The sequence below is a fragment of the Gigantopelta aegis genome, chromosome 12 (genome assembly GCF_016097555.1).
Source record: "Gigantopelta aegis isolate Gae_Host chromosome 12, Gae_host_genome, whole genome shotgun sequence".
NCBI lineage: Eukaryota > Metazoa > Mollusca > Gastropoda > Neomphalida > Peltospiridae > Gigantopelta > Gigantopelta aegis.
The window spans coordinates 723,054-734,943 of NC_054710.1; the positions used below are offsets into that span (position 1 = coordinate 723,054).

The 11,890-nt window shown below is 38.5% G+C and overlaps 1 protein-coding gene across 1 annotated transcript; it reads right to left on the bottom strand.

Moving 5' to 3' along the window:
* Nucleotides 1–6,387: 6,387 nt before the first annotated feature.
* LOC121386734 (zinc finger MYM-type protein 2-like) lies at nt 6,388–9,192 on the bottom strand. The gene is made up of 4 exons (XM_041517732.1): nt 8,261–9,192; nt 7,613–7,862; nt 7,064–7,299; nt 6,388–6,882 (listed from the first exon to the last, which is right to left on the bottom strand). Exons 1-4 carry the CDS (start codon nt 8,607–8,609, stop codon nt 6,407–6,409), a joined length of 1,311 nt encoding a protein of 436 aa, XP_041373666.1. The 5' UTR covers nt 8,610–9,192; the 3' UTR covers nt 6,388–6,406.
* Nucleotides 9,193–11,890: the final 2,698 nt, after the last annotated feature.

The window sequence follows — 11,890 nt, forward strand, 5'->3', positions numbered from 1 at the left end:
CATTGTTTTTTTTTGCTGTTTTTTCTTCTATTTACCCTACGTCGCAGAGGACGGTCAAGCGTTCTCGTTACACGAAATTGGTAAATCGTTTTGACACTGCGGTTATTCGGGGAATGCCCGTCACGTAACTCAAAATAATACGTCACACCTCTGCTCTCCAAATTTTTCTCAGAATTATGGACCGTGCCCATAATTCAGTTATTTTTATAAAATAGTAATAATAAGTGTGATATGGTGGTTATGTAGATGGTCCAATAAAGTACTTTTAGGTACAAATCAAATGTATATTATATTGTCATATAATACCTTGTTGGGTCAATAATTAGGTCAACCATCTGTGACAGAGCGCGTTTAATATAAACATGAAAAGTGGCAATTAATTAGGGCTCCCTAAATCACCCAATGTTTTCCTGGGGGCCAAAAAAAAAAAAAAAAAAAAAAAAAAAAACAATTGAAAATAAAATAAAATAAAATAAAATAAAATAAATAAATAAATAAAATTGAAAATAAAAGAAAAGAAAAAAGTAAAGTAAAGTAAAATAAAGTACAGTAAAGTAAAGTAAAATAAAGCAAAATAAAATAAATGATATATCACAAACTGTAAAAATAATCCTACCAAAATGTTTGTTAAAACGTTGTTATAGTAGTAGTAGTAGTAGTACATAAAAAGTACATAAATCGTATTCGAAACTATTTTTTAAAATCGCAACACCCCCCCCCCCCCCCCCCCCCCCCCCCCCCCCCAAAAAAAAGAGAAAAGAAAAGAAAGAGTCCAAAGTGAATAAGCTATCTGATCCATTCCGTTCCGTTCCGATCCGGTCCGCGTTTTAGGAACACCCCACATGCACCTACTATCACCCCAACAAATGGGTTGTCTCAACGCACCCATATCTGAAATTCTGTATGTTGTGCCCGTGCAGTGCGTTCTCACCATTGGTATAAAAGTGTGCATGATTGCCATCCACGTTTTCACGCACACTTCAGTTGAAAATGCGTCGTGTTTTTGCTTTGCTTAATGCTGGCCCTGGCCTTTGTGCACAGGAAACGGATCCAGTCATTTGGGGTCTTTACCTCATCCACCCAATCACACCCTGACTGACAATAAAGTTCCTTGCGACTTCTCCGTGGCTGTGTTCAACCTCTATCCGACCTTCTCAACATTAGTCAACACACGACGCATTTTGGGCCGACTTGGTATATAATTTATAGAATTGGGACATTTTGGGTTTCAACACTCAGCGTGTTTCAAATCAGATTGTTTTAGTCAATGCAAAAGGCATTTAGAAACATATTCGTTTTTGCATTTTGTCATTATAATCAGTAAACGTTCATTTCTTAGTGATTTAAATCGGGTGTTTTTCAACCGCAATACGCTGTCTGCAGTCGAGGTGAGAGACGGTACCATTATGTCAAGGGCTGTAACTCTAGTGCAACCTAATAGAATCTTTGGGAACAACTTGTAAGGTGTTCAGCACACGCTACTCCTCGACAAATATATGGGTTTCATTCAGAACGCGAAGTATATAGTGGTTGTACTTCGACATGGTTTTCTAAGATCAAAATTCGAAACATGCACAAAATGGGGATTGCAACAAACCCATCCACAACAACAAAAGCAAACCCAAAACAATTAAGTTCACCAACATGTATTAGTCTCACACAGAAACTGGCTGATCAACAAAATATGCCCTCATTTCTGAAAATAATAAATTTGATCACATATAAATTTGTCAACACTTCTAATTTGGGGTTGGGTGTTGGGAGGTGTTGGGAGGTGTGCACATCTGATAAAGGTGCGGTGATGTCAGTACATATATGCATTACGTTTATACCAGTGAATAGTTTGTAAAATATCAATTTTCTAATTGATTTTTATTTAACACAATTTATACTCTGAACATTATTTATAATTGTTCTAAATGGATTATATCTACTATTCACTACAGGAGAGGCACACAAATTTCGCATACCTTTTACCGATTGAATATAATAATTGAAAACAAATTTTAACAACAGAGGGCTTAAAATAATAAAAATTTAATGATTTATGTTTGTTGATCTGGCATGTTTCATTTTACGTGACACGCACCAAATGTTAATTCATATTTCCAATTTCTACGAGTCAAGTGGACCCGATATCTATAATTCTAAGGAATAAACAAAAACGGCTTATACTCCGTCCCATGTCCCTATGTTATATTTGTGTGTGTGTGTGTGGTGTGTGTGTGTGTGTGTCTCTGTGTGTGTGTGTGTGTCTCTCTGTGTGTGTCTGTGTGTGCGTGTGCGTGCATGTGCGTGTGCGTGTGTGTGTGTGTGTGCGTGTGTGTGTGTGTGTGTGAATAATTTCAGTTTGGTTTGACGTAAGAAAAAGAGCTAACAAATACTATTCTGTGTGCAGTTTTAAAAATAAAAAGCTCAGAAATAAATAACTTGTAGTAAAATTCCATAGTATGACAAAAATGCGTTCCCTGTGGGAAGGACTATACTGAAATTAATGATTTTAGGGGTTTGTAAAGTTTTGTATTTATAGTCTGTCCCACAGCGAACGCCTGTTTTCGTACTAAGGATTTTTTATTTTTTTTATTTCCAAAACACTTTTACCTTTTTTCTTACGTTAAATCAAACTGAAATTATTGACAAAAACACCTTTTTTGGAGGATGGGACGACTATAGATACTTACTTGTCTGAACTTTATTGATAATGAAAATGTTCTCGAACTGAGAAGAAAAACCTCACAAATCAACGAGAAGTATACGACAACAAATCAGATGTTGATTGCGCGAACCGTGCATGAGAAAAAACCTGAACGGAGTTGGAAGCATAACGCAGTTAAACTGTTTGAGACGTTAACGATATATGTACCCCTAGGTCATTTCGGTGTGGATGGCGTCGGCGTGTTGTTTTGTGTCGCAGAAAACTTGTTGGTACAGCCTCTTTTATTAAAAAAGAAAGAAATGTTTTATATAACAACACACTCAACACATTCTATCACCGGTTATATGGCATTAGACATGGTTAAGAACCACACATATATAGAGATAAGAAACCCGCTGTCGCCACTTCATGGCCTACTCTTTTCGATTAGCAGCAAGGGATCTTTTATATGCACTATTCCACAGACAGGGTGGTACATACCAATACTTTGATATATCAGTCGTGGTGCACTGGCTGGAACTAGAACAATAGACCCACCGACGGGGATCCATTCCACACGGACCCCGCATCGAGCGAGCGCTTTACCATTGGCTACGTCCCGCCCCTCTTTTATAAAAACCCCAACTTAACACATGGTATTCCCATTTCTCGCTTTTAAAGCTAGATAGAGCGAGCGCGTCAGAGAGAGAGAGAGAGAGAGAGAGAGAGAGAGAGAGAGAGAGAGAGAGAGAGAGAGAGAGAGAGAGAGAGAGAGAGAGAGAGAGAGAGTGTGTGCGTGTGCGGTTGATGTACAATATCAGGTTTTGGTGTCTTCTCTCTCTCTTGGATAGCTCGCTTTGTGTTGCGTTAAAATTGCAACACAGAGCACATTTATATCAGATGTCAGAGGTGGGACATTTTGTTAACACTGCAAATCGATGTTTTCTTTATCTTGTCCCCCCCCCCCCCCCCCCCCCCATCATTTATTTTCTAATTGTTAAAGTGTTACTTTTAGAATTTGGTCACGTACTCTGAATTTCATCTTCATAAATCAAGGCTAATATTCGTTCCTCGTATTCAGCCTTGATACATGTAGTCAAGATTACTGATATCCACTACTAGCGCCCTCTAATGGAAGAAAATTTGTTACACCGATTATGTCCCTTACACGATGACATCGCTGACCAATCACAGCGTCGGTAACATGTGACAATCTTGAAAGCAATATCAGTGTTCGCCCGCCAACATGGAGTTTACATAAGAAGGGAATCTATAAGGTGCGTTGCGATTCGTTGCAATCAGATCTCATCGCATCCAATGAAATTTAAGCATTTTGTGGCACGATTTCTTGACGACATGTATCAAGGCTGAATACGAGGAACGAATATTTGCCTTGATTTATGAAGCTGTCTGAATTTCTTCACGGAAAGTCTGATATTACGCCTATACATGCACGGAAAGTCTGATATTAGGCCTGTACTGCACGGAAAGTCTGATATTAGGCCTGTACATGCCCGGAAAGTCTGATAAAAGGCCTGTACATGCCCGAAAAGTCTGATATTAGGCCTGTACATGCACGGAAAGTTTGATATTAGGCCTGTACATGTACGGAAAGTCTGATATTAGGCCTGTACATGCACGGAAAGTCTGATATTAGGCCTGTACATGCACGGAAAGTCTGATATTAGGCCTATACATGCACGGAAAGTCTGATATTAGGCCTATACATGCCCGGAAAGTCTGATATTAGGCCTATACATGCCATAATGTTTTTTAGTTAACCTCGACACATTACGTATTTGTTGTTGGATGGTTTTGTTATATGTATTGTGCAATGACAGCCGTGTTCTGTGATCTGGCCCACTCACTATTTCGTGTGTCCACATTCAGAAACTTGTGATGCTCTGACCGTTTTGTAATTAATTAAAATAAAGCTCATTTTACTTTTCATTGATTAACCCCATGACAAAGATTAATTAAACAAATAATAAATAGATATATAAAATGTGCAATATCTACACTATATTGCATCCATCCATGTGTTTTTCTGTTACACCTTATTTGGCAATCCAATGTAAGGTCATGGCGGCCAAATACACGGCCCGAAATCGCCGGACATAGAAGTCGTTTTGGATACGTGGGGTGTCTACACTCATTCACCATTTTAAAATGTTTATTTGCAATACAGGTACATACATTGTAGTGTACAATATGATGGACTGTTTGGTGAGAAACCCACTGCATTACGTATGTCACCATGTCCACAGTGAAAACAAGCTTTGCATATATCCAGAGTTAACTCAGTGAGTGATGGTATATTGTGTTTGAACTCAAACTGAGTCTAGCAAGCTATCATCATCAGCGTCTTGTTAAAGCTCACAAGGACAATTTATAGTAATGCACTTGTTATCTTTAAGAACCACTTGTCCTGTGTAAGTACAGACGACTCACTGGGTGCTGGTATAGTGTCGTGCACTTTATAGTAATGCACTTGTTATCTTTCAGAACCACTTGTCCTGTGTAAGTACAGACGACTCATTGGGTGCTGGTATAGTGTACTGCACTTTATAGTAATGCACTTGTTATCTTTAAGAACCACTTGTCCTGTGTAAGTACAGACGACTCATTGGGTGCTGGTATAGTGTACTGCACTTTATAGTAATGCACTTGTTATCTTTAAGAACTACTTGTCGTGTGTAAGTACAGATGACTCATTGGGTGCTGGTATAGTGTCGTGCACTTTATAGTAATGTACTTGTTATCTGTAAGAACCACTTGCCCTGTGTAAGTACAGACGACTCATTGGGTGCTGGTATAGTGTCGTGCACTTTATAGTAATGCACTTGTTATCTTTAAGAACCACTGGTCCTGTGTAAGTATAGATGACCCAGTAGGTGTTGGCATAGTGTCGTGAAGTGTCTCGCGACTTCTCGTTGACTGTTCAATCTGTATCCGACCTACTCCATAGCCCTTCTCAACATTTGTCAAAACACGACGTATTTTCAATTGAAGTTTGCATGAAAGTGTGGATGGCAATCATGCTCACGTTTATATCCATGGTGAGAACACATTGCACTGGAACAACATGCACAATTCAGACATGGGTGCGTTGAAGCAACCCATTTGCATAACTTTTACCATTTTGTTGTGGCCTATAACCGGAAGTACCATTACTCATATTGAAATCCACATGCTGTCTAGGACACCTCACTCTGGGCCTAATCCACGAAGGCCCTACATTCCTTCTTTCATAATTAGTGTGTTGGACGGGCATCGTTAACATATGTAGTACTAAATATATTAGTGACCCTTAAATAGTGACGCTGAGTATATAATACGCAATGCCTTTTAACAGTTATCAATTGTTGTGACTGCTTCTCCTCGTTTGATTTGTACTGAAGACGGCCTTATTTGTACTTACCTGATGCTGCACCTTGTTTGATTTGTACTGAAGACGGCCTTATTTGTACTTACCTGATGCTGCACCTCGTTTGATTTGTACTGAAGACGGCCTTATTTGTACTTACCTGATGCTGCACCTCGTTTGATTTGTACTGAAGGCGGCCTTATTTGTACATACAAACCTATCCCGAATTACCCCTATGCTATTGGATAATGATTATATTCTAGGTAAAACTTCATTGAAGGTTTTACCACAGAAGTAAAACCTAGTCACAGGTTTTACCCTTTAAACTAGAGTATAAAATGAAAACATTACCCAGTTTTAACTTGAAAATAAATAATCAAGCAAACACGTTTTAACTATTTATTTTAATGGAAATTAAAAATGACAGTATAATGTTTGGATTCTGTGTCAGAATGATCCTTTGTAGAACCATGTGCCTGTGGAGTTGTCTCTGTAGATGCCGGTGTGACATGTGGAACTATCTCTGTAGCTGCCGGTGGGACCTGTGGAGGTGTCTTTGTAACTGCCGGTGGAACTTGTGGATTTGTGTCTGTAGCTGCCGGTGGGACCTGTGGAGGTGTCTTTGTAACTGCCGGTGGAACTTGCGGATTTTTGTATGTAGCTGCCGGTGGGACCCGTGGAGGTGTCTTTGTAGCTGCCGGTGGAACTTGTGGATTTGTCTCTGTAGCTGCCGGTGGGACCTGTGCACGGATCTGTGAGGCCGACTTTGGCTGCAGGACCGTATGCATGTTCTTTGTGTCAACATACAAAAAGTCAGACACCTCTGCCTTTTGTCGGTCTGAAGGACGTTTATATGTGCGAACAGCATCACTGCGATGACCTGAAATTATAGAATTATAACATACTTATAGGCAAACAATATGTTTTAATTTTTTTTTTTTTTTTTTTTTTTTTTTTTTTTTTTTTTTTAAATCAAAATATATCAACAGTACACTTCAACCCTACCGCGAGCTTTAATCACTGACATTCAGTGCAAAGAATTCCACAGATAATATATATACCAGTTTGTTCACAAATGAGTTGTTCATCGATGTTCGCCTGAAACAGCCGTGTTGCTGATGTGGCCCTCAACGAGTGGTTGGTCTTCCTTCCAGTTATCCCTGCTGCTTCACAAAGTCTCTTTACTGTCGCCTGCAGTGTGTTGTGACCCACGGGAATGGATGAAAACCATGCATCTTTTTTCACATTTTTCAGTGGAGTGAAGTAAAATGCGTTACATTTCTGTGCAACAGTCTGACTAAAATTAAATTGTAGTAATTCTTTCATTAATATTAACATTTATAAAATGTGTTATCCTTTGAAAATGTACAAAATCGAATTTTGTGCAGATAACCTTTACTAATTTAGTCAAGAATCAAACATTTTGTTTACTTAAAACAAACAAAAATAAACCAAAGCACCAATCGTAAAGTACCAAGACAATGTATAAAGTGTGCCACTCATTCAAATTATCAAGTGTTTTTCTTTTTCTTTGTTTTTAACTTACACCTGCAAATGGGTGAGCTTCATTAAGTTTCTCCGCTATTAATTTTAAGTGAAATTAAACGTACCAGTATTTCTTGTATTTGGTAAACAGTCTAACGTAGCATCTTGATGGATTCGATGGGTTGTCATAGGCTCGAACCTCCTTGGGTAGTACTTTCCGGTGCTTTATACCTCCCTGGTTGCTTTTTGATGCATCCTCCTTGTATAGCAAATACGACCGACCACATGTGTCCACAAAGGGTCCACTTATCTGGGGATTCTTTAAAAGACGTAATTGGCGATGCTCGCTTCCCCCTCGGAGTGAAAAGTGCAGTCCTGTCAAACAAAACGTTCATCTCGATAGATATATATAAAGTGGCATATTCTGACTATAACCCAACCGACAGATTGTTTTTAAATTAATTTATTTTTTAACCAGCGGTGTGTGTGTGTGTGTGTGTGTGTGTGTGTGTGTGGGGGGGGGGGGTCCGCAACAAGCGGTTGTGGGGTGTTGACAACTACTTGTACATTAGAACAAATGGGGGGGGGGGACGAAAATGGAAAAAAATAAATTCAGGGAGTAAAGGGGGGGGGGGGTGAAAAGCCTCATAGACCATCTGGATCCGCGCCTAACAATACTGTTTGAATTAAAAACAAAACAAAACACACACACAAACAATACCACCACACCCCCAACAGTACACATACACAATGTTACTAGCATCCTTACTTACCTGTCAAGTAAAGGATCGTGTCCAGCAGTTGTTGGGGGGTGTTATCTCCTAGAAGACCCTTATCCCAAAGCATGTTTTCTTCACTTTCGCTTATAACTTCTGTTCTTTTTCTTGTTGACGCACCCAGTCCTGCCGCCGACCGCTCCTTCATCACCGCATCCAGGGCCGCTCTAGCTTCTTTAAAAGCGGCGTCTTCAAACAGGTTGGAATCAGAATTTCGACATTTCAAATAAGATTGTATAGTCCCGAACAAACCATACAAAGTAACTGCAGGATAGTCCGATCCATCTTGTTTGTTAACTTCGAAGATAAAATATTTCAAAGCAATATTTAAATTCTTTGGAGTCATTGTGACGATGTCTCCAGTCAGGCACTCCCGTGGAATTTATAAATTGTCTGTAATGGACCTGTTACTACGTTCATCCTGCCATCTTTTAAATACGGTTAGAACCCAATCATACTTGTACCTCGTGGACTTCGAAATACGTGTATCCAACTTTTCATTCAGTTCAGACTCCGTTAAAGGTTTTTTGAATCGAAAATGAAAAACATCATCTTCACCGTCTTTGCAGACTTCGTCAAGTGCTTGGCTTAACAATAAGTCATCTGCATCATGTAAATGTTGCAGACTCTCAGATGAATCCAGCGCTTGACTCAAAACTAAATCTTCGCTTGGGTCCATGACAGTCCACTGCATTTGCGAATATGACCACGCGGTGTACCGCACGAGAAATTCCAGTGATAGTCACGTGACTTCTCTCGACACATGTGGGCTGACCCAACTCGTGCACGTGCATAGGTGAATTCAATGAAACTGTCGACTGTTCTATTTTTTCGACGAGGGAAAGATTGTTGGTTTTTTTTTTTCCAAATAAAAATTGCTTTATCATAAAACGCAGAATAAACAACACTTATTAACGATTTGTATGTTGGATAACGCACTTCTCCTTGGTTATGGTTGGGATAGTAAAACCCGAGGGAAGAAAGGTTTGTGAAAGTAAGACTTCGGGTTTCGCCCTCAGGTCTTACTTTCACAAACCTTTCTTCCCTCGGGTTTTACTATCCCAACCATAACCTCGGAGGCGTGCGTTATCCTATACTTACCTGATGCTGCACCTCGTTTGATTTGTACTGAAGACGGCCTTATTTGTACTTACCTGATGCTGCACCTCGTTTGATTTGTACTAAAGACGGCCTTATTTGTACTTACCTGATGCTGCACCTCGTTTGATTTGTACTGAAGACGGCCTTATTTGTACTTACCTGATGCTGCACCTCGTTTGATTTGTACTGAAGACGGCCTTATTTGTACTTACCTGATGCTGCACCTCGTTTGATTTGTACTGAAGACGGCCTTATTTGTACTTACCTGATGCTGCACCTCGTTTGATTTGTACTGAAGACGGCCTTATTTGTACTTACCTGATGCTGCACCTCGTTTGATTTGTACTGAAGACAGCCTTATTTGTACTTACCTGATGCTGCACCTCGTTTGATTTGTACTGAAGACAGCCTTATTTGTACTTACCTGATGCTGCACCTTGTTTTGTGCACAGGTGCAGTCGCCTACCATACAGGCCACGTGTACAAATATGAATTTCTATATACCGTCGTAGTGGTATCGTTATACGTCAATCTTTAGTTAGTAGCCCAGTGGTAAAGCGCAGTTGGTTAACGATCGATCCCCGTTGGTGGGCCTATAGGGATAGTGTTCTTGCCAGCCAGTGCACCACTACTGGGATACTAAAGCCTTTGGCAGGTGATAGCCTGTATGTTGGATGGTGCATATAAAAGATCTCTTGCTACTAATAAATTGTTTTGTTGCGAATTTCCTCTCTAGGATTATATTTCTGAATTACCAACTGTTTGACATCCAATAGCTGATGTAGTGGTGTCGTTAAACAAACAAACAAACAAAAACTATTAAAAAGAAATCATCTTAATCATCCATTAGTTAACACAGAAGTAGCTATATACACGGCGGCCGTGAATATGACCTCGACTAATAAGAGCTGGCTATCCATACGGCTGCATATTTGGTGGGAAATCCCAGTGTAAGACCGCCGCATCCCATCTACACCTTCATTGTGAAATGCGGCATCGGGTAAGTACAGAGAAGGTAGTCGGCAGTACAGACTAAAATAGGAGAAGCGATCAGAACAATCGGAAACTGTTAAATAGGCCTTGCGTATTATAATACATATGTAACATTTGTTCATACAAATACTAATTTTTTGACAGTTATTGTAATGGATACGTCTTGTATAAGAGCTATTGGCATACCACTAACAGGAAATGATGGAGGCGCATGCTCAGTGTTTTCATTTGAATGTCTTACCTACAAGTTATAAATGTTTACTTTGTTCACTTTATCAACAAAACTGTTACTACAATATTTACTAGGTGTTGTTGCTTAACTATTCACCATAAAAGTTCAACGTATTCATATTATGCTAATATCCAGTGTTTTTTAATTCTACAAATGGTGGAAATTCAAAACGATGATTAACTTTCTTCAGCATGTGCACAGCGGTAAGATTGATTGACTGATTAATAATTGTTCCTCCACACATAACAATTTTAATTGGGTAAAATTAATTTTAAAATGTATAATTCAATAAATATAAATGTACATATCATATTTAAAAACAAGAAAACAACAAACAAACAAAACACAAACCGCAAAAAAACCCCCACAAAACAACCAACAACATTCTAATTTATAGTAAAACTCTGGCATTGTTCTACTCTCCCAAAACTCATACTCAAAAATATTTTATTTATACTTCAATAAATGTCATGTATTGGTTTGAAAGGTGCATCAATAGATGACAAAGATAACCAAACTGGATTTAGAACATCAAAGGGTGATTTGAACTTGTTTTCTAGCATTGTAATTGAATTATTATTATTATTATTATTATTATTAGTAGTAGTAGTAGTAGTAGTAATAGTAGTAGTAGTAGTAGTAGTAGGACATATTTTGGTTAAATAATTAATATTTAATTTAATAAACGTATATGAATGAAATGTGAAAAATGTTTTTTTCCTTTTTTTTTCTTTTTGTTTACCAGAATAGTTGTATCAATGCAAACGGCAGTTGGACACATTCGTTATTGCATTTTGTTATTACAATATTTTAATCGACAATGTGCTTAAGTTTTTCATTCGCAAATGTTTTCAGGTTTTTTATTATTTTTTATTTTTATTTTCTGGAAGTGGGATTTTTATTTTTTATTTTTTTTTTATTTTTTATTTTTTTTTTTTTTTTTTTTTTTGGCGGGGGGGGGGGGGGGATTCATTCCTCACAAATAGTAGTTGGTCAAAGTATTTTCAAAAACCCATATTGCCGGCGTTTAAGACACACCAATGACAAACGGTTTAACATAACATTATTATTAATATCTGCCATGTATACTTTATTTCTTACGTTGATAATAATAATTAAGGGTCTGGGACGTATCCCAGTGGTAAAGCGCTCGCTTGATGAGTGATCGGTTTTGGATCGATCCCAGTCAGTAGGCCCATTAGGCTATTTCTCTTCCAAGCACGAATGGTATATCAAAGGGCACCGTGCTAAATATGTCTTACAAAGATGAATATATAGCGCTGTAGTGGTATCGTTACACA